Consider the following 24715-nt stretch of genomic DNA (forward strand, 5'->3'; position numbering starts at 1 on the left):
CAGCCGTGTGGGATAATGTAGTGGACCAAGCTGAAAATATAGTTTTAATTTTACTAGTTTGGTATCATATGCATGCATTTATATACGTTTCAAACAACCTGAAATAGACCAGTTATTACAACATACATGTCTGCCAGGCTAAGCAATAGAGATTAGCTCGAAGACTCAACGTTAAAGAATAGAGATTGCCCTTGTAAAATGGCACATACAAAGCCTATTTTCTACTAACTTGATTACTCAGCGTCGCTTGCCCTTTCTATAAACAAAGTTTAAGCAAGCAGTGAAAAAAGATGAAAAAAAATGTTGAAAACAAAAGTATTTCAGAAATACAAGCTCCGAAATGTCAGACTGAACCACCACCACTGATATGATCATTGTTAAGGGACCACATGTGACAGGGACCAAAGACCCATTATGGAGCTTGTTACCTATGATGGGTGGCAACATGACCCATGACAGGGTATGGAGATATGCACGGCCTATCACATATATAGATCATCTGTGATAGGTGCAATCATATGAACTATTACAGGTGGGACAATGTACATGTGGCTGGTCCTAGTTATGCCCCGCCACGGATGAAGTAAAATTCAAATTTTACAAATGACCTCTGATGAAGGTATAACCAATATCAAAGTTGTATATTTTAACCAGATCTACACGTTTATAACTAGTAACATTTTTATTTGAGATAGGTTTCATCACCAAATATGTATCATAAGTTATGAGATATATTTTTAACATTGAAAATTTGAATTTGCTCAAATGACCTCAGATGGAGATGTGCCTAATATCAAAGTTGTACAAATTAACCAAATCTAAAATTTCATAATTGACAATATCTTTATTTGGGTTAGTTTATATCACAAAATATGCATTGTAAGTTGAGATCATTTTTGAAAACTAATTGTCTGAATTTTTCAAATGACCTCGAACGGAATAATCCCACATATCAAAGTGTCTGTTATTACCAGATCTATAACTTTATAATTGATTATATTTTTATTTGAAACCATACAGAGAAGACAGAATGTGTTCATAGGTGAGATGGTTAATCCATGTTGTGTTGTATTAGATCTTGAGGTCAAGTCGATGTGTTGCATCGGGTTATGCTCTTTCACAGGCTAAGAGTGTTGAAAACAAATTCGTTAGCGAACATTGTCGGTTCATGAGCAAGGAAGAGATGGAGATGTGATCCAAATGGAAAAATGTAGACAGTATACCATATTAGCTAAACGGGGAAAAGGAACCTAAAGTGTAGAAAGCCTTGAAACTGATGAAATTTGTACTAACAAGCATCAGATTAGCTAGAAAAACCAAAAAGAAACTCAGAGAAACAAGAAAGTCACACCCGATCCATCAGGGGAAATAATACCTCACGTGCAATTACTAATGTGTACTAACCCCATGATATAAAATAAAGAAGCATGCTAAACATATAATCAAGTTGATCGATTCGTTGTGACAACATCTCATGGATGAAAAGATGTCTTCTAGTGAAAATCACGTTATCTTAACTCTTCGTCAGTCAAAATCGATTTTCACCGGCAGGCGCGTAAGTGGTCTGCCAACGAAAATCAGTTTTAGAAAAAAAGTATGTATTTGTACCTTTGAAAATGAATATATACTAAACTTGTAGAACTCAATGACATTTAGAACTTTTAGTTGAAAACCACTGCCAAACATGTATAATTGAATGAATTTAAAACTTTTACTTGAAAATCTTTATATTTCAGATCATTTATGTTCCAAATATTCATTTTAGGATTAAAGATATATTTATAAAATAACCTCATATGAACACATAATCACTGTCAAAGTTGTAGGATCCAAAAGTTTTAGCGGAGTGCGGTAGCTAGGATTTGAACTCGAGAAACTCTAGCTGTAATGCTAAGTTGCATGTGCTAGCCAGTTGCACCTACCAGCTTTAAGTTAATAGGGAAAGACGGACAATTCATTTTATAAACTCCAACAGTCTTATCCTAGCACGACTCATCCATCTAAAATTATCGCTAATTAGAATCTGATTTCAAAAAGCCCACCTCTATGGTACAGTAAATATATGTGCTACAGGGTTCGTGCGCTGCAGTAACGCGACGTCCTAAGGCGGTCTGACCCGGCGCTCTGCAGTGATCGTGATCCAGTAACCCATGAGTACTGTACCACCACGTTCTGTAGCAGACTCATTTCCTTTTACTTATCCAATTTTGATGTGATTTACTTCGCTATTTTTCCGACACTTACATATACAATATGTGAAGCCCGTTATGATTTCTTCACTATATGGTATTTCTCCACTATGTATCCTCTCGCATTTAACGTCGTCACCCGGCATCCTCAATCGTCCGGATCTTGGCTCCTCCCTAAGTCTAGTCACGATCCCACCACAGTTGATCGATATTGATCTCCAAGGATCACGACTCTAGACCTCAGTTCCTCCCTGAACCTAGTCACATGACATACTGACCAAACAGACCTCAGTTCCTCCCTGAACCTAGTCACAATCCTCGCCATTGAACACAGTTGACCTCAAGTTACCTGCACACATAGAGACAAACCAACCGTTTCTGGACACAGATATCGCAATCTGACTCATATTAGTTACATACATGCACCGACACCGACACCATAACTGTTTCCAAACCAAATTCTATTAATAAATTAATTTACAAGCTAATTGTTCATCACAAAATATTGATCATAACTATGATCTTATAAAAACTGTGGAGCTAAGATCTACAACTTTGTAGTTCATGACTTTTTTTACTTAAAATCATTTAAGGAAACAAATAAAGATTTTAAGTTTCAAACAATGGAAATCAAAACGATAGCATTCTAAATATACATAACAACAGCTTCGTAGTAAAATGGTAACGTGATAGGTGTGGAGAGAGAGGTCTTGTGTTTAAATCATTGAAATCACATACTTATGAATTTAATTCAAAAAAAATCCTAAAATGTCAACAAGGATGGACAGTTACGTTATAAATGCTCAGTAAAATCAAAATACCTTTTATTTTAGTTTTTGCGCTGAAAAATCAAAATAAAAAAAATGTGGAACTCCATTTTTGCTGGCTGTACGTGGCCTTATATGCCCCGGTAATAAAAATCGATTTTCACAAACGGTAGGATGCTGCAAGAAAGCAATGTTTTATCCTTTAATTGCTGGCGAGACGTACGACTGCAAGATTACAGGGTACGTCTGCTAAACAGGAGCGGAGATTGCACCAAATGCTAGAAACATGTGCTACCCCGAATTAAGAATATGTCCCAAAACCGTAAATCTCTATGATTCTTATAATGCATACTCCATAAAAACAAAAATACCCCTTCCAGGAATTGGAATGCTCCTAAAATCCAATGTAATCCGAATATTTTGTTCCACACCCTAATCATGATAGTAATAGTTCGTCCGTAAGAGAGTTCATGAAACACAAAAGCATTTTCACATATATACCTCATTAGCACATAGGTATAAGGTATTTATAAAGAGACAATTGAAACACTACAGAACGATCATAAATTCATAATCAGATCGAAGAAATGAAAGATAACAAATCAAACCCTCACAAGTGAATATTAATGCAAAAACGTGCCCTCACATACCTTCTTTTAACGTCAAAAGTGAATATTACACACGCTTCCTGATCTATTTGATAAAAAAGTTTCTATATTGAAGTTCGTCATTCCTTTCTCGAGTATATTTTCAGTTTTTTTATAGTTAATTTTATTATTTATACCATTAAATAACTATTAAAAAAAAGGTAATCTTTCATCTTTTATTACACATCACCAAAAAAGGACACAGCCGTAGTGTTGTAATTTAGAAAAAGGCAGCGGAATGTCATGAATTAGTACTGTGATTTAGAATGCAAAAACAGAGAGTACCATGATTGAGTTAAAGCAATAGCTACATGACATCGCAGAAGTTATGAGCATGAACTACCATCCTGAATTCCTTTATTTTTTTCGTGTAGACACATATCCTGAAAGGTATCCAAAGAGACTACTTAGGCTGCGCCTGGTAGTGGGGTGGGGAGGGTTAGTTATCTGGCGCGGAAATCGTAGTAATAGATTAGTATATTATTAATTAATTATTAATTATTAAAAAAATAAAATATATTAATAAGAATTTTTAAAAACAACTTTGTAGCCGCGGAAAACAAGGGTGGTTAGATAACTTACCACCCTAGCTGAACGCGGCCTAAAAGAACAATGAAAACACACGTAGCGCCTGGAAACAGAGATTCGCATCGTGTCAGCGATGTAGACAAAAGGCAAGCGAAAAGGCACTCAAAATAGTACTCGATCCGTTTTATATTATAAGACTTTCAGTATACCTATATTCATCTCTTGACGGTGCTACTCGGTAAAAAAATTATAGACGGTCAAATTGTATTTTATAGGTAGGAGTGGCAGCAAAAGGCAATTGATTACCTACTAACCGCCTGCAAAAATACATCTTTACAAGTGGTGCACCCCATCCATTGCTTGCAAATATGTATTTTTGTAGGCGGCCTGTACCATCCGCCACCTGCAAAAATTAATTTATGTAGGTGGTGGATAAAGAGCACCATACGTAATAATAATTTCATGTGATAACTCCAAGAAAAAAAATAAAAGTCGCATAATTGCTCCATCCCAACACTGGTTGTCGGCTGGCTATCACCATCGATGTCGTCATCAACGTCTTCGCCACCTTCGCCAGATGTACCCTCCTCACGAACAGCGTAGCCAGATCCAGTTGTCGTCGTTGTTGCCGCATGTGTTGGTCTGCATGCGGCTTGCCGCTATCGTTGTTGCCATCGTTGCCGCCTCCACGAGATCTAGCCTCCTCGTGTTCATGTAGCCTGACCCGGCTACCGTCGCTATCACTCCATTGCAAACCGTGCATGTTTGTGTTGTCACCGCCACGCCGGATCTAGTTAAGATCTGAATGGATGGATCCGGACTGCCAGGGGCTGCCGCAGCCAAATCTGACTCCATGGGTGCTCGGAGCTACCATGTCCTGCTCGTCGCCGTGTCTATAGGATCCCGTGCCATCATCGAGCGTGGAGGGAGATTAGAGCAATGCGTGGAGAGGCGAGAGAAAGAGTGGATGAGAGGGGGATGGCTATGTGATCTTATCTCCTCCTTACCCCATCTGCAAAAAATGATTTTTGCAGACCAGCCCATAAAGTGGCCCAACTGACAAAGTAATGGATTTTTTATCTCCTTATGGGTTTCCTCTAAAAATCATTTTGCAGGAGGCGTATAACCTAACAGTCACTTAGATCATCTTTCAAAGACAACCAATGATCCACCCGACTATAATTTTCACGTACCGTCGTCTCTAAAAATCATTTTTGCTGTACGGATAATATTTGTATATATCTCTAGATTAACACCCATGTAAATCTATAGAATGCTAGAAAGACTTACATTATAAAATAGAGGCATAGATGGCAACATGCTGTCCTCCACATTCCAAAGTGTTTGGCACAGGTCTTCCTCGTGCCTTAATATGATTTCAGTGAAATCTGTCATCTAGCTATCATGCCTTTGCATCGAGCACTGAGGCTTCGTTGTCGAATATTCTAAAAATTCCACCATTATAAGGGATAATCAAAGCGGAGAAGTAAATTACACTGTAACAATATATTGGTGGACATGAAAGTATAACAAACCAATTGCCTCCTCGCTAACTATGTTTGCTTCCCATTTTCTTACTGTCGGCCTAAACACATACTGATACCTCCAGGTCATCATTGTCGTGGATACTCTAACTACCCTATAGTACATAAATATATTTTACTCATAATTCATACGTCATTTATCATTCTTCAACTCCGATGGCTAAAAATGCCACCTGGCCTCCCTCGCGTTGATGGCTCCAACTCCAGCCTCCACCGTCTCCGCTCTCACCACTGCTGACGACCGCCGGCTCCCTGTTCCCTCCACCGTATACCTCCTCGTGGTAAGATCTGGTTCTATGAGTGCTGGGAAGGCAGATACGGGCATGGTTTCAGCAGAGTACGTGTTCAAGGGGGTCATGTCGGAGACGGCGACGTCGATCAGTCGTTCGTGCCAAGGACTCCGTCTGCATTGTCACGTAGAAGAAATTGCCAGTAAGTTCTTTGATCCGCGGATGGTGCCGTAAATATTGGAATTTTTTGAGAAATATTATTATTTTTATGGAAAATCGTAAAATTGGAGACCACCTTCGAAAATTCGCAAAATTAGGGACCTATCGAACATAGGATGGTCGATAGGGGCTCGTCGACATGCTGCTATTCGGCAGGAGGGCCTATCAAACGAGAGAAGGGCGATTGGGCCCACCTCCTGCCACCGCGTGCCATGTCGACCAACGGCTGTTCGACAGCCCACGCCCGTGAGCCTGTCGATCTTCAGATGTTCAATAGGCTGTTTTATAAACCGATGTCAGTCGAAAAAAGTCGGCAGTCAAAATTCTAGTGTTCAATAGGCTACTGTCTATGCCCTGTTGAACAATGGAAGGATGACAGGGACCCTGTCGAACTGCCTCGTCGACGTCGCATTCGTTCGATCGGGTGCCCAGTCGAACTCTGGCCGTTCAATATGTACCTATCGACCTACGACAGTTCAAAATGCTCCTAATTTTGCGATTTCCCTGAAACAACCTCCAATTTTGTGATTTTCCATAAAAATAAGGCAAAATTTGCTACAGGACATCGAAAAAACGCGTAATTAGCTGGTGGACACCGTAAGATCATGAATTTGCTGCAGGGGCACTATAAAAGTGTGGTAATTAGCTATAGGCCAATTTATTATTATTTTTGAAGTCAAAAATTCTAAAAATGACGAGATTGCCCTTGGTGGCCAACCCGTTATATGCCCTTATAGACGTTGTGTCGCCACTGTCGTCGCCTGCTCACTTGCCTTCTAGGCTAGGGTTCAGGTGTGGTGCGGCGCCGAGACCAACTGGGTCTGGTTCGACTAGACCCAGTCAACATAACGGGTTAGCCGCCAAGGCAATCTCGTCATTTTTAGAATTTTTGACTCCGAAAATAATAAAAAATTGGCCGGAGCACCCTATAGCTAATTACCACACTTTTGTGGTGCCCTGCAGCAAATTCGTAATCTTACGGTGTCCACCGGCTAATTACGTGTTTTTTCGATGTCTTGTAGCAAATTTTGCCTAAAAATAATAATATTTCTCAAAAAAATCATAAATATTGCCCGATTAGCTGCTTATTTGGTGATATAATTAAGTTTAACAAAAAAAATCAAATAGACAGTATTGGAAGCATGGATTCTAAAATACCAGACAAGAAGGAGCATGAGGGATTACCTATGCATTTCAACTTACAAACTGTTATGTTCAATGTTAGGCCAATGAACTTCCATCCAGGGTTCAACTTACCGTTCCTGCTGTCCGTGCCGTGGCAGTGCGGTGGCACGGTTACCGCACGGTAACCGTGTATACCGCAAAAACCGCGATGAATGAAACCTTGCAGGTAAACTCGGTAACCGCACGGTTTCTCGCGTTACCGTGCGATATTGCGCGGTAACCATGCCCTGTTCAATCCGCAGCACGCGAATGCTCAATGATTTGAAAAAAATCTAGAAAATATAAGAAAAATAGGACAAATATTATGTACCTATATTTGTGACATTGAAGAGTGAAAATAAGAAAAAATAGCTATGGTTGCAATGTTTCACACCACCTCCAACATTTGCTAGGTGTTGCTTGAACGTGGTTGCGCCTCCACTGCTTCTTTTAACTCCACAGTACTTGCAACGAAATCCATGGCCCGCTGGGTCTCCATGTTCCCACGCAACTTGGATGGGATGCATATCCGCCATAATTCACCTGTATCCATGGAGGTACGAAATAAATCAGGACATTTACCTACGTTAATGTCACTACGTCTTACAAATATGTATCATAATACAAAATTAAGTACCAGCATGTTACAAATATGATAAAATATGTAGAAAAAGTACTGAAGCATTCATCAACCATTTTGTGTCACATATTGACATAATACTTACAAATAGACCACATAACTATAACTACCATGTGCCACTACCCACACATATGGCTCAAGTGAACTTACAAATGTAAAATACAAGTGCAATATGACTTCTTTTGAAACCTGCAAAGCATAATTATGGGTCGCCAAATAAACATATGTTTGCATTGTTGTCAACTACATATACTTCTACCACAGCAAACGTCCGGATTTGAAGCTCAAACCGTGCGAATCACTGGAAAATCGCCCAATATCACACGGTTACAGCGCCACAATCAAGCCGGTAAAAAAATCAGAGCGCCGAGGTAACCGAAGCTTACTGCGCGGTGCTGGTGTCTTCCCGTGCGGTTACCGCCCTTCCCGCGCGATTTGCTCTCATCCGGCGGTAGGGAGGGCGGATCTGGCGGCGCTGCGGCCGGTGTTGGCCTCCTCTCCTCTCCTTGCTGCGTGCTCGAGCATTTCCCCCCGTGGTTGCACTGTCTGGCCGGGGGAACACAATTATTGGTCCCTCCCCTAGTTTGGGCCTTGTTGGGCCACTGTCCAACTGTGCAATTTTACTATTTTCTGAACCAATTTTCACTTTTAATTTTTTATTATGTCCAAATCTACGTTTTTTTTATGTATTTCTTGCACCCATGTTTACTACAAAATCAACTCTACCACATGTATATTTGTTTTCAAATTGTATCAAATTTTTCAAATTTGGTTCAAATTCATAAACGGTTACCGCCGATTTACCATGCCGCTCCCTCGCAGACAGCTCGGTTAGGGCGTTAACGAGAACCCTGCTTCCATCTCCATGTAGGAAATTCAGAATGCAAGATAGGGCATGGTGTCTGCCTTTATCATGCAGTGCGGTAGGCACCGGCTGTAAACTGCTGCATCAGACTTGTTAACTTTTTGTCACTTTTCCCTTTCGCTGTCACTTTTCCCTTCCGCTGTTGTTTGAACAGATGCCACTACAACTCTTGGACTCCATGATATCTAAAAGGCTGTGCAGCTGGGAAGTGGATCTTCCAGCAGGTTTCAAGTGTTCTATGTTAACGGATGAGTCGGAACAGTAGCTCGCCGGAGCACTCACGATCACACTCCAAAGCACTGCTGCCAATCCAGCAAGTTTCTGAAGGGAGCAGAGGAATTAGCAAAGTTCAAAGAAACTGGAGACAGTATTTCTTCCTCCTCTTTTTATATGCAAGGGTTACAACTAAATCACCCCGATTTCTCTGCCACGATCCGATCTGGACGCGCCATCCCACCTCCACGAATGCTTGCGAGATCTTCTGAAGGTTACATTACGACTGAGCACGACGAGAACGCAGCAAGTCTCTGCCCAGAAGAATCCTAGGTGCATGCCTATGAACCTGAGAAACGTGCATACGCAGGTTTTGACTGAACAACGGGAAGGAAAAACAAGCAAAGTCATGCCGCTATGAAACAAAATGCAGCCTGCACGAGGATTACTCTAACAATCACTCCCAAAGCCTTGTGCAATCAGACTACTTCTGAGTCCGCAGCTCCTGGAAATTAACTGGTCAAGATATCTGCTAGCTGCCCCTCTGTTAATGAACTTAAGCTCAACACTTCCTTTTTTCCGTGCATGCACTCCCGAACGAAGTGATATCTGGTATCAATACGTTTGCTCCTCTCGTGAAATACCGGACTTTTGTCCACCTTAGATCACAGCAACTTTGGTCTTCTGATCCTTCGGCTCACCTGCCCATCTGTGTCGGGTATTGTGCACCCGACACGGATGTCCTGATACTTTTTTGGCATTCTGTAATACCGACTACCACTCATTTACGTACGAAATTTTGGCGAAATTATTATTCCTTTTTATAATAATAGCGATAGATATATAATAGTATATATATAAAGTTTTCATATATAAATTTATATGTATAAAGCATTTTATATATTAAGTTCATGAGATTTGCTCTGATCCAATAAAAAATACTTCGAGATACCGATACCTCACGGATCGTTGATCTAACTGTGTTCATCCTGCTGAGATAGATCTAATGGTGAAAAATAATTTGATACCATGAGGTACCGGTATCTCGAGTTACTTTTTGTTGGACCAGAGCAAATCTCTAAGTTTATACTGAAACAAAAGAGAAGACGGCACTTTAACTGTTACGAACTAAAACACTATTAACAATTTGCATTGTTTTTTACAATAATTTGCAATGGTTTTTTTTTTAAAGGTCTGCGAATTTGAAGGGAGGTTACTTCAAAATGGAATCGGATACGTATCCGGATACGATACGGCGCAAACGACGCGAACATGGCGCACCGACTGGGTCAGGAGCACTCAGTCACGCACGCACACGGTTTCGCGGTCGGGTTCCCACGCAGCAGCAGCCAGCGAGCGAGCGAACGAGAGATAAGCCCTGGTCGCGTAGGATTTTTTTGAATTTTGAATTTTATTTATTAAATAATTTACCAATTTAATTTTGCATTTCAAAAAATCATAAAACTAACCTCCTGCCGTCCTCTAGGAGGGCGGAAAGATGACGTAGCAAACGGTCACTCGGTCGCAACGAACGGTCCGTAACGGCGGCATAGCAAATTTTGCATTTAGGCCCTTTCTGCCCATGCCGCCCGGGAATTTTTCGTTTGAAACGAGAATTTTTTGATCGAACCACGCTTCAGATACGTATATGTATAACATATGTAATTATTTGATCGCAATTACTATCATAGCTCAGTGGTCATTGACCCACTTTTCTGTATAGGAGACTAGCAGCATATTTTATTTGATTTTTTTCGGGCTGACAAAAATAGGAAGAAAATATGCTCTTGTGAAGATTCGAGCTTAGGTCTCCTAAATAGAAAAGAGATATAGTAATCACTGAGCCAAGGAACTATTTATGATCTAATAATTACATATGTTATATATATATATATGTATCTAACCGCAGTTCAATGGAAAAATTACCGGGTGGCACGACAAATTTTGCATTTAGGTCTTTGCCGCCCTTACAGAGGGCGAAAAGGGCCTAAGTGCAAAATTTGCCGTGCCACCGTTTCCGCCGTTCGTTGCGACCGAGTGGCCGTTTATCACGTCACCTTTCCGCCCTCCCAGAGGGTGGCAGGAGGTTAGTTTTGTAATTTTTTGAAATGTAAAATAAATTTTTAAATTATTTAATAAATAAAATTCAAAATTCAAAAAATTCTGTCACGTAGGACGTTGCTTTCCTCTTCTTCCCACGCAGCAGCAGCCAGCCAGCGGGCGAGAGAAAAGTCCTGGTCACGAACAACGCTGCTGTTGTGGCCTGTTCGGCTAGGACGACGGCTCACGCACACCCTGGTAGGCCAGGACGACAGACCAAAATTTAGACAGAATCATTATATATCTATACTATTATATAAAAAGCAGTAATGATTCTGTAAAAAAATTTCATCCACCATCCGTATACGTATTATTTTTCGTAACGTATTCGTATTCCGCTAACGACTTGCTGCGGCCATGGTGTGATCGTGGGCCACGGCCGCTGCGTCGCAGGCTGTGCCCCCGCGCCATGGTGGCGGCCCGTGTGCCGCGTGCTCACCCGAGTGGGTTGCACCCACGCTGTTGTCTACTTTCCTTCAGGCTGTCCGAGTCACATTCATGCTGAGCGTCCCGCAGGTCGTTCTAGCAAAACAACTTTTTTTTCTTTCATTCATTTAGTTTGCTATATCTATAAATTGTTTTATTTTTATTTATATTTAGCACTCGGTAATTCTTAGCCAAAACATATACTTATATGTGAGTTGATTCATATAACATGGTTTATATAATCTCAGTCCACCTAGACTGCCATAGTGTGACACTCACGCAGTCTAGCACAGCCTTGATGGACAAAATCAACATGAACATCCTTTAGTACCCAAAAAAATTAGCTATAAATACAATGATCTATGATTTAAATCTGATGGACAAATTTTTTCACCATAAAAAAACATAACCAATTGACATAGAGTGTTCTATTTCTATCATTGTTGTTTACATAGGTTAGGATTGTGTTTCTCATAGTACTTATGTACATTTAAAGTTACTTTTACCCGTAGCAACGAACGGGTTATTTTCTAGTGTATATATATATATAAAATACTAGCAACGTTGCCCGTGCTTCGCAACGAGTAAAAAAGAATAAACCACTTAATATATATAGAACTCAGTAATAATTAATTAATTATGTGAACCATACGATAAATCTCTCTCCTGGTTTAAATTCTGAATTCATAGCTTTTCCTTTCCTTTTTGTTTTTCCTTTCCTTTTTGTTTTCTTCTATCTTATCTTCTTTCTTTTCTTCTTCTTCTTCATTTCCTCTTTATTTTACTCTTCTTTCTTTTCCTTTTCTTCCCCTGTGGATAATCCTGTTTCTGACTCCTCATGGAGATAAAAAAGTTCTATACACCAAACGCACATTAACTCTGAAATTTGAACATATTTTGACTAAATATGAAACATTGGTTAGCATGCGCGTTGCCACTTTCCTTTCCACTAAATGTGCGTGTGTGCTCCATAGCTCAATACTTGAATTATATTCACGCTAACCTTGTAAATACTAAGGGAGAATATGTAATTGACTGAAGGCATGGAGAAGTGTAATATATTCAACCAACTTAAACTGAAGTAACGTACTTTAATCTTAGTGGCATTGCCTCGCTTCTGTGCCAATCCCTAGACCAGTTTTTATATTTGAAAAATACGTAAGTAAAGTCATAAACTTTATGCATAGGTATTAATAAACTTTAAACGCAAATAAAATATTTTGTTCATAAATTTTACAAAAAAATAAAATATTTGTATGTGAAAATATTTTGCTCATCAACTTTGTTCAACAATCAAAATAATCTACTCTAGAATCACAATAATAATGATATGTTTTGAGAAATTTTTAGTGGATAATTTTTTGGTTTTAAAATTTTCAATTTATTGGCTTGGTATATTTGATGATAAAAAAGTAACAAACAACGTTACAAATTTAGGACTAAATCAAAATTTTAATAATTAATTAGCTAGGCTTTGCCTCTAATTTCAGAAAAATCAAATGCATGTGCTGCTACATCAATGACCCGGGCTGGCTGGCGCAGAAATAAATCAAATACATGCGCTACATCGAAAAAGAATCGACGCGGTCACGCGGGCTGGCGAGTGCTGGAAAAAGGAAACATGAAATCACACAGAACATCAGACGGAAACGGCGGAGCTAAAAAACGGAAGTAACATCCACGATAAAACGCTGCAGTGCCTGACGGGAACGGCTACAGCTAAAAAAAAAGAAAAACAACACGTGAAGCTTGGCAATCGAACCGGAGGCCTCTTGCCTCGTAAGAGGTACAGGGGCGTCCCCGGGCCCATGCGAGTTCGGCAACCGCACATGCCCCCAAAAATCATGGGTTTCAAGATTTACAAAGTATACTTAAGTATATGTAATAGTTTTGCGGATTTTTTAATTAGAAATCTGTTTAAGTTTTCTTATATAATAAGTATATATAACAGTTTAGTTATTTAAGATTTTATTCCACAAGAAAATAAAGGTCTGGTCTAAATTCTAAATTTCTTCAAGCGACATAAGCGTTTTACCAATACAACCATTAGTTTTTTGGTTTGGTACTCGATATTAGGCCTTTACTTAGTGCTCTGAACTGAGCCTCATATTTAACGGGACGCCGCTGAAGAGGTCATATTATCCACTGGACCATGGACCCGATCTGGTTTGGTTGTGCGCGGGACAGGTGAGCTACAAAGGGAGTCATACTATACGGACGCCCTCTACGTTTTTATAGGTTATCACATGGGGCCCACAGTGCCGTGTGGGGCCCACAATGAACGAAAATTGTTAGCAGAATCGTTACCGCTTTTTATAATAGTATAGATATAGATATAGAATAGATATAACAATGATTGATCGTTCATCTTATTAAATATTTCACTGTAAATGCTAGAAAGAATTGAGGGATAGAACACATGGATTTTAGCTACAAGATTATCCAAGATTAGAGTAGACCAACAACAACCTATATCTCCAATACACCTCTGGATCATTACTGAGCCCAGAGCACCTGCTGATCGACCTGGCCTACCATCAACTCTCGAACCACCTCTGCTCGAGAGCCTCTGCCGCCGTCATCCTCCTCTCCGGGTTGCAGCTCAGCAACCCTTTCAGCACCTCGAACCCTGCCGGCGACAGCTCTGGCCGACGGCCGCCGCCACCTATCATCCCGGGAATCGGGAACATCTCGCGCAGACGGCTGTCCCGGCGGACGAACCGCATCTTCGACTTTTTTATCATGCAGTTCGCATAGCCCCTCCACCTGGTCAGGTCGTCCATCCCAAGGACGTCCAGGATGGCGCGGAGCATCTCCACCTCGGTCTTCCCGTAGAAGAGGGGGTTGCCGGCGAGGAGCAGCGCCATGAGGCACCCGAGCGCCCACGTGTCGACCGTCTCGTCGTAGGTCGTCGACTCGAGCAGCACCTCCGGCGCGCGGTACAGCAGCGCGGCGACGGGGTTCGAGAACGGCGGCGGAGACCCCGCCTTGGTGCGCGCGAACCCGAGGTCGCAGATCTTGACATTGCCGTGCTCGTCGACGAGCACGTTGTCCGGCTTGATATCCCGGTGCATGAAGCCGGCCTCGTTCATCCTCTTGACGCCGGAGAGGAGCTGCCGCATGATCGGCCGCACCTCGCACTCGGCGTACCGCCTCGCGCTGGGGCTGCCGCCACTCCGCAGGATGGCGTCCTGCAGCGAGGCGCCAACGTACTCCATCACGATGAAGGGCGCCTCCGGCCACGTCTTCGCGTCGGGGTGGCCGCCATAGTCGACGATCTGCACGACGTGCGGGTCTCCCCGGCACGCCTCGAGGGCGCGGACCTCGCCGGCGAGCTCTCGTTGGAGATAGCGCCCGTCGGGATCATCGTTCTCCCTCCGGAGGCACTTCACCGCGACGACGTTGCCGCTGCGGGTGTCCTTCGCCCGGTACACGTCGCCAAAGGAGCCCGAGCCCAGCTGAGCCAGCACCTTGTACCGGCCACCGATGCAAACAGGAAGACTGCTTATCACCCTGAGCCGCTTGGGGTCCCGGCCGCCGTCGACGCGATCACTGAGAGCCGCCGTCGACGAGGCGGCGCCGCCATCGTCGACATCGCCGGAACTGGGCTTGCTCATGCCGTCGTCGTCCACTGGTTCAGGACGGCGCCGTTGGTACACTAAGACAATAGGCCGTCGTCGCGCCGCTCGCTTTGTGATCGCCATGCCCTGGAGCTGTGGATTAGAATATTTCATCGGTGGCCGGGGAGTTATAGCGGAGGTGCGCGGGAAGCGACTCGGATTTGGACGCTGCGTTTGATGATTTGGAATTGAACTGTGTTACCAACTCGGATTAGTGTCTTCGTTGTGTTTAATTAGTTTAGTACTAGAAAAAATGCCCGTGCGTTATACCGGGTTAAGTAAATTTTATTTTTTCAAATTAAAATAAATTTTTGATTATTGGTTTACTTTTGATTATAGCATATTTTTAACGTACAACGGAATAGTTTTTTTATTTTCATAATATGTAAAGATAATGTATATGTGTTATATCTGGTCATGTTAATTTTAATTATACAAATTAACATAAATTTTGAAAATAAGTTTTAAAAATAATTGTGTTGAAATGGGAATAATAAATTATAATTAACATATAATTAATTTGAAAAACATACGTGACAGAAAAGCTTATAATTAAGGATAGTAAACTATGTTCAACATCATAAACAAATTAAACAAGCTAGCAATGAAAAAAAGAAAAGAAAACTAATTAAACAAGCTAGCAATGTAGAAAAGAAAAAAGAAATTAAAAACACATGTGTTGGATTTTCAACAATTTTAAGAATTAAAAAAAGAAAAAAAAAGAGAAGAAATAGAGACGATCTATCCAGCCTCCTCCGTCCACGTTATTTCGCTAGTCTATTCACGGAACGGAGACGAACCAAAAGACGCGCGAGCGGCTGCAGGCCTGAAGCTGCGCGTTCTGCGCGCTGTGGGCTGCACTGCACGCTCGAGGCTGGCTTTAGGTCGTCAACGGACGAGCGCATGGGCCGCGCGCTCTGCGCGTTGCCACGTTCTGGGCCACTGCCACACCCCTGCGCTTGGGCCGCGTGCTCCAGCCTGGCTATGGGCCGTGACGGACGAAAAAATTGGCGGAATCAATACTCCTTTTTATAATGGTATAGATTAACCATGTTCGTCTAACTTAAGGGTTGGCGGATATTTCTACAACAATTTAGATGTTTTTTCTGTTATTTAATTGTAATATTATAGATGTAGCTTTTATTCTTTTTGTCAGATCCATATACGGACTAGGATTAATCAAACAGAATCAACTTCTGCATGACACCAAAAATACAACACTACTGTCGGTATTCCTACGAGGGTTCAAAATTCCGGAACGGTTTTTTTTTAATTTCTCCCGCATCACCAACCCCCTAAAAAGTATAGTTCATCTGAAAATTTCAGGCTTTTTATCGATTTTTGTCAATTTTGCAAAAAAATATTTAAATTTGGGTAAACCTTGTTTAGAATTCAATTATTTCATATCAAAACGATTATATAAGTACTCCCAATTTAAACCCTTTGCCCCGTGAGCCGGCCGGCAGTGCCTCATGTCTTACTTTTATATTTTACACAGATTTGCTAACAGTCCTAGCAACCTGGTATCTGGATAGGCCTAAAGGCCTTTTGGTGACCGATACGGCTTTGGTCAGTGTGATCACTGATAAAGCTGAAACATCATTGATGAGTAAAATACCGTCACCGATCATAGTTATCTTTGACGGGCCTTAAATTAGGCCCATCAAAGACTGCGGTTACAGCCCATCATGGAGAAGATATCCGTGAACGGCAAGAACTACTGCCTGTCACCGATAAAAATCCAAGGGAATACGTTCGATGGCATAAACATATCTTGGTCAGGCTGAAATTACAGCCCGTCACCGATATCTTCTCAGCCCGTCACGGAGTATTCACTCGTTATGGGCTGTTCTTACGGCCCGTTACAGATAATAAAATAAGATAAATTTTATTTTTGGCTAGCCTTAGGATATGATATCTCTAGCATGTCCTCTGGAAACGATGAAAGCACATATATATAATCCTAGAAATCTACAAAAGACTTACAACATAGGGACCCATCCAAACATCCAAAAGTAATGTAATCGATCAACAATCAACTCTCACATATCAAAACGTCACAAAATACAACATATTATATATATAGCAAAACTAATATGTGCATTCCCTTAGAATAAACTATTGTATGTCCTCCTCCCCTCATAAGGCCCAAACCCTCTCCCAGACTCTCACCCCCTTCCAAATGCTCAAAACCCCTCTTCTAGCCTAGTCAAAGCTCTCTTCCGCCAGTCAAACCCGTCCTTTAACCTTCCTTCATACCTCACCTTTGTCAACTCCCGTCTGTCTTAAAAGTGCAGTAACACAGAGGCAAAAATATAGTAACATGCCTTATAAAATGCAGTAACAACGTTAAAATATAGTCATGACTGATCTAGTTTTTTAAATCACATTTTTTTAACCAATGTGTGAAAACGGTTTTGAAAAATAATATAAAACATATGAGATATTACTCTCTAAAGATTGGGAATACAATATTTTAGCTCTCTCATATGCATTAGTTGTACTGTAGCAACAATATATAGTCATGATGTTACTGTACTTCTATCGTGATATTAATGTATTTCTATCACGACATTACTGTAATTGTGCATTAACAATACACATATTTTATAGCAACATAGCGTTTTTACTACATAGAAGCCATATCGTTACTGCACTTACAGATATTTCTTAAGATATTGAACTTTAAACAACTGTATCTCTCACCTCATATATTATTTTTTAAGAATGTTTAACCATATTGTTTAAAAAATATTTTAAAAAACTAGATCACTCATGGGTATGTTTCGACATTGTTAGTGCGAATTAGTCGTCGTGTTATTGCATTTTTATTATCTTGTTACTACACAATTCCTGTGAGGTGAGATGTGAGCTTAGATAGACATGAGGGGAAGCCCATAAGGGGGTTGACCCATGGAATTAACCCTTTGACTAGCTTTTAAATGAGGTGAGAGTATTTTTTCGGCCTTGGGAGGAGAGTGGGAGGTAGGATGGGCCATGGGATGCCTTGGAAGTGAGTAGGGTGTATAATAGCTTACGTATTAGTCTTGCTATATATATATATAGCGCTCTGAGCGCTACGTAGTACATAGCGCGTGACACACCAGACCCCATACCGCCTACCAATAGAGCAACCACTCCGTTTATACAGGATGCAGTTAAATTTTAACTATTTGAATTACTTGCGGGGGTGACCTGAATAAAAGTGAGTTAAGCTTTGACTCGTTTCACTCAAATTTATCTTACTAAAGCATGAATACAAGCCAGTGAACATGGTTTAATTTTTAACTCAAACATGTCGCACACATATTGAGTTATTTTTTAACTGATACGCCAACCAGCAAGCACGCACATCATGTTGTTGTACTATGCAATTAAAGTTTAACTTATCGAACAAGACAACACATGCTAGGCATACGAGTTAATTTTTAACTAACACACTGGTAGGGGGATGAATGCGTGATGAAGTTTAACTTTTAACTTTGTTTCAAGGGTAGGCCATTACAATATAACCGTTTCACGAAAACGAATCTTCTGGATTTAGTCAATTCAAAACACGTAATTATTTCCATTCACAACTTTATGGGCAGTTTGTTTTCCATTGTAGTTCATGGCGAACACTACCATTCCCCTTCCCCGCGTCTGATTCTTGGGAGATCGCCGGCGTCGCCTCATTTGTTTGCACGACGATCTTTTTCATTCAATCAAGGTTGCCCAGAAGGTTAGTAACAGTATCACCCCCACTCATTCCTTTCACCATCGCACTACTTCTGAATGAACTAGGGTTAATCGGTAACCACATTTTTGCTATCCCAGTGTACCGCCCATGGAGATCACCAGAAAAATATTGACAAGGGTGAAGAGAATTCGGTTTGCGGACTCGCAAATTGAGTGCGAGGTCGTGTTGCCACAAACCGTGGCCAACGGCGGAAAATCTTCATCAATGGCATCTAGCGATGATGCACAAAGGAATCTCAAACTAAGACCGCGCACTTCATCGTCCGGTGACGGCGAAGCAGCCGATGACGTAAGCATCATTTTCCTCATCTCTCCTCTTTTTTCAGATGATTGTAATTTTTAGTGTCTTGTTTAATTTTCTGCAAGGCCACAGCGCGTTCAGTTAAATTTTACCTAAGACGTGTTCTTCCGTTTGTACACAGTACATATGATGCACACATATTTGATAGTTAAAAGTTTACTGAACAATTGATAGTATGTATGTAATAGTGATTAATTTTTCCAAGATTAACAATCACTGCAACTCAACATCATCTGTGTAGCAGCGTATGAGATGTTCATATTCTATACCGGTGTGCATGTGCATTTTTTTTCTATCACAAGCTGCTAACTTTTATGATTATTAATCGTTAGTAACATATACAATAATGATTTTTATGTCGATTTTTTGGGTAGGATGATTTTTGCGATGCACTGCTACCTTTTTTATTTTCTTATATATAATTGTATTCAACTGGAAGGTCTTTTATTTCTTATGAAGGTATCAGTCAAAGCGGTCCAACTTGACACGTTCTAGCACTGTGATAGCGTATGACGCTTATCGTGCATTATCCATCACACACCATGATAAACTGGAGAAGATTGGACTTAACGCCATGGCGTCCATGAGGCAAGGTGGCCTTGGGAAGCCTTACCTCATACGATGACTGATGGATAGCATCGACCACGAGCTTAATGTTTTGATATATATATATTGGCATGCTTCATGTTTTTTATTGGATGTCGTTTTGACTTATCGCATCATTAGATTATTGTACATGTCTTGCACAACAGCCATCGGTTGTTATATGCAATTAACAACGACCACAAGCGTGTCGACATCATGGATTCAAATAACTACAAGTTGATCGGAATTGCCGTCAATGGTCACCATGGTGCTTTGTCTAAAAGGATCATGAAGTGGCTCATTGATGCTCTACAGACGGCAGTGCTAAAGAGCTTTTGTTGGTTTGGCGAATTCAAGAAGAACTTCATGGATTGCCCCCAAGATGCAAATTTGATCTAGCGATTGCGCGTTCTTTGTCATGAGGTTCATGGAAGCCTATGATGGCAACAGGGAACCCACTTAGAGCCTATCTATTTTGGTAACAACCTATACCTTCACACACATTTTGGTGATAAACCATATTGACACCCTTTTTATCATATGAACCATTTTTATCCAAATTCATAATGATGTTTTTCATATTGCAGGCCAACTGAACGATTGTCCGCTAAACCATACTCCAGCAGTTAATCTTCAGCCAGTATAACCAGGCCGTGCCGCTACACCTAGAGATCGAAAAGTTTCGAGTTCATGCGGCGGACGATCATTCGGCATAATAGTTGCAAACAAAAAAAACAAACTAACTATACTGTGTATATTCTGTGGAATGTCTAATGTGCCATGAACATTTGTAAGCAATGTCTGAACCCAACATCATATTGTGTGTGCGCAGTAACAATTAGGTTTGTGTGTCTTTTGTTATGCAAGATGAATGTATATTTTTACTATTACTGATCAGGGTGATAAACTTTATATTATGCAACGTGATAAGTAGATGGTCTATCATATTATGAGGTTTTCTGCTTACTTGATGTTTTCTGGCTATGTTTATAATCAAACACGGCACGGGCCAGTATGAGTTATTTTTTAACTCAAACATGCTGACAAGGTTTTAGTCATCATTTACTACAGTTAACATATAACTATCTTACACAACATCAAAATTTTAACTTATCACCTACTGAGACATGTAATTGTTGATTTGGCGCTGAGTGGCGTGTGTATTAGTTATTTTTTTAACTCAAACAAATGTTAAGCATGGAGGAAAGTATTTTTGTCATGACCATCGGAACGTTATTTTTTAACTTAACAAGTACAACATCTAGCTAGGTCATTTTCCAAGATAGCAATCTCACGTTGACATTCTGAATGATAGTTAAGGTTGGTGGTGGTAGTGGGAGGGGGTGGGCTGACGTTGAGCTTGGTTGGTTGATTGTTGTGTGACGCGTTACGTTGCTTCGTAGCGCGTTGTTTACAATTGCTTATCTCCCAACTAAGGGTAAGGATTCTCATCACAAAGTGTACATTAACTAGTTTGTAGTTACTACATTTCTAATTATCTTTACTTCGAATCTATCCTAATTTGATAGCACACAAGTACTACCAACTCATGGACAACATATATACGACTACATATGTATAGTCTACTATAGAATTTACTAGTGATGACATATGACATCAATATATAGTCTAGTATAGAATTTACTAATTGTGACCTATAGCATCAATATATTTCCTTTTAAATCAGAAACTACATCATATATTCGAGTTAAATATTGATAACATCCTATCGACCAATATTGACATCCTTTGTAGCGAATTGTTATGTCACAGGTCCAAACATAAAAATTATAATGAATAAGAGGGAGATTTTTCTTCGGGCTCAGCATGCTAGTAAACTTTAGCATGAGACATGCCCGTCAAAACGCATGAAGGCAGCAACCAAAGGTATTACACATCTCAGGAGACTAGACAATTTTTTTACCAGGAAGACTGCTAGGACTTTGCCTAGCAGTGATTTTCATTTATAAAAAGAGTTATAGGTAATTACAGAAAAACCAAAAGCTGAATAAAACTATAAATATGTAACCAATCAAAAACAGACTGTTTTAGGGGATCCTTCATTCTACAAATATGTAGAAGAAGTTCTTTGGTAAATAGAGACTTCCATAACTAAAATAAAGGATTGACATCATAAAAAATAAGCATGTTTCTCTTCTTCCAGATGTTCCAAGTAGATAAAAAGAAGATTTCTAAGAATCCTTTCCAGCCATTTCTGTCAAATCTCCATTTCTAAGAAGATTTCTAAGACTAAAAATATTTTGCTAAAGCCGAACAAAATCTCGATTGTTCGCCATTCATCGTATACAATTCATAAAAATAACAAAATTGAAAAAACATGATGGGCCGATTAAATGACAGCAAGCAAGTTAATTTTTTTAACAACTAACTGTAACCAAGGTTAAATTTGGTTCTCTATTGTTTACAACTGCAGCATGGAAAATTAAATTAACAAATAATTGTAAGCAATTTTAACTAGCAATATTTTTTGTTCTCTGTTCTTTACAATTGTAGCAAGCAACTTATTTTTTTAACAACTAATTGTAAATGAGGTTAAATTTGGTTCTCTGTTGTTTACAATTACGGCATGGAAAATTAAATTAACAACTAAATGTAAGCAATTTTTACTAGCAATAGTTTTTGTTCTCTATCATGTACAATTGTAGCATGGAAGATAATTTTTTTAACAACTAATTGTAAGCAAGCAAAGTTAAATTTGGAAGTAATTTTATAGTTCTTGAGTAAGTACCGAGAGATACCAAAATTTTAGTGTAAAATTTGGTACCTCATATTATCTAAGGTACCAAAAGGTACTAAAATTTATATAGGAAAAAGTGGTACCTCCTGGTACCTTCTCAAGGACTGTAGAATTGCTCTAAATTTGGTTCTCTGTTGTTTACAATTACATCATGGAAAATTAAATTAACAACTAATTGTAAGCAATTTTAACTAGCAAGGTTAAATACAGTGAGGTAAGTCCTTAGTTGGCGGCGGCGGTGATCGTGGGTGCCGGCGGCCATGGTGAGAATGGCAGCGGCCTTCCCAGCCTGCTCCCGAACATTGGTGACACCGGTGGTAGGGGATGCCATTGGCGGCAGCCTCCGCGAGGACGTCCTCCTTGCTCCCGACTTCCATGGCACTAGTAGACGGGAGCGGGGGTGGTCGCTGGTGGCCTCCTTGTTCCCGGACTTCCACAGCGCTGGTGGTTGTGTGCTCCCACCGACGGCAGCGGCCTCTCCTTGCTCCCGGTGAACGGATGGGTCGACTATAGCGGCGGCCTCTCCTTTCTCCGGGTGGACACAGGGGGGGCGATGTCGGTGGTGGTAGAGTCGTCAGTGGAGTGCATGCGACAGAGTGAGTGGAGTTGGAAAACCCTAGATCTATGAGTGGTTGGCATGTAAATAGACTAACATTATCCATGACAGGCACTAAATTTCTACCCGTCACAGATACAACATATGTCATAGGCCTCAAGGGAGAACTCGTCATAGATGATTCATCGGTGAGGGGCCTATATAGCCCGTCATGGATGATGCATCATTGACGGGCTCTAGTTTTACGCTCGTCACTGATGCGTCACTTGTGACTATTTGACTTGTTGACTGATTGAATTGTTGAGTAGTTTTCAATTTTAGTACATATATTAACTTACTAATATATGAATTATAATTGTTTTACCAGTATGTGTATTAATGTTTACTATAATTTTTATTTAACCATTTGAATACAATTTTTTAATTATAACTTTAGTACATATATTAACTTTTAACCAATGTAATACAACTTTTGCATTAAATATGTCCAAAAATATTGATCACATAGTACAATAATTTGCAATTGCTTACGTTAACTTAGCAAAACAAATTACATGTTGATCTACATGTATTCTCCCTCCCGGTGATCGGAACGTACATATGCAACCCCATCACCAACATGATCATCTAGTTTGACATGTTGATCTACATGTAGGTGTTGGCTATAATCATCCTAGTCGACGACATTCTCGACCCCCACAATTCTTCTCTTCCCGTCTATTACAACATGTAACCTATGGTTTGTCGGGCCATTGATGTAGAATTCTTGAACACTTGTTTTGCAAGAACAAATGGTTCATTTGCATAATGGACCTTACTGAAACATTGCTTATCAATCTTCACTTCTCCATGTAGTTTGACCCATCAACACCGAAATAGAGGCACTTTAAATCTGACAAAATCAAACTCCCAAGTATGCTCTATGCGCCCATAGTATGAGTTCAATCCAACTTGATCTTGAATTGCCTCTATACGGACACCATTGCTTTGCACTGTGGTCTTGTCATCCTGCTGAATGGTGTAGAAGGTGTATCCATTGATGTTGTAGCCCTACCATGTGTCCACATCCCATGAGGGACCAGCTACTAGCCATTGGAATATATCGTTAGGACTATTTTATTGAAGCTCTGATGCGATTCTTAAACCATTAATTGAAACAAGCATTATGAGTTTTGATATTCCATTCTTTTCAACGTCCGATGTGGTCTTCTCGGAGTTTCACCAGGTATTATCGAACTATGTCACTACTTCCACCATGTGTTGGAGGAGTGTAAAGTGAGCCTCACCATAAGCTAGTTGATCGAGATGATTCTTTTTCTGCCTACAGTGCCAACACTTGCTAGCCACCCCTCGTGATGAGATCTTGGAACACCAATTTGATCTGTCTCTGACATGTAATCCACACAGAACTCAATCACTTCTTCAGTAATGTACCCTTCAATGATGCTCCCTTCAGGTTTAGCTCAGTTACTCAATAATGTACCCTTCAATGATGCTCCCTTCAGGTTTAGCTCAGTTACGGACGTATGCCTTCAAAATTCCTATGTACCTAGTGAATCCTCGACGAATCAGATGAGAGTGTACATGTACTCAATCGGCAAACATGTTCTCGTTTTTGCAATCAA

The 24715-nt window shown here is 40.4% G+C and overlaps 1 protein-coding gene and 1 long non-coding RNA gene across 5 annotated transcripts; both read right to left on the reverse strand.

Moving 5' to 3' along the window:
• Positions 1-5618: 5618 nt before the first annotated feature.
• LOC107305494 lies at positions 5619-8490 on the reverse strand. 4 transcript variants are annotated; one of them, XR_001551746.2, is made up of 5 exons: positions 8315-8490; positions 7686-7831; positions 7382-7581; positions 6201-6402; positions 5619-6079 (listed from the first exon to the last, which is right to left on the reverse strand). It is a non-coding gene; the product is annotated as an uncharacterized LOC107305494 (long non-coding RNA). The 4 variants fall into 4 exon arrangements; XR_001551743.2 differs by having other exon boundaries at positions 7382-7536; positions 7620-7831; positions 8315-8489; XR_001551745.2 differs by having other exon boundaries at positions 7382-7536; positions 8315-8488.
• Positions 8491-14069: 5579 nt separating this feature from the next.
• On the reverse strand, positions 14070-14624 carry LOC102703645 (putative cyclin-dependent kinase F-2). The gene has a single exon (XM_006664872.2). It carries the CDS (start codon positions 14622-14624, stop codon positions 14070-14072), a length of 555 nt encoding a protein of 184 aa, XP_006664935.2.
• Positions 14625-24715: the final 10091 nt, after the last annotated feature.

The sequence above is a fragment of the Oryza brachyantha genome, chromosome 12 (assembly GCF_000231095.2).
Source record: "Oryza brachyantha chromosome 12, ObraRS2, whole genome shotgun sequence".
Taxonomy (NCBI): domain Eukaryota; kingdom Viridiplantae; phylum Streptophyta; class Magnoliopsida; order Poales; family Poaceae; genus Oryza; species Oryza brachyantha.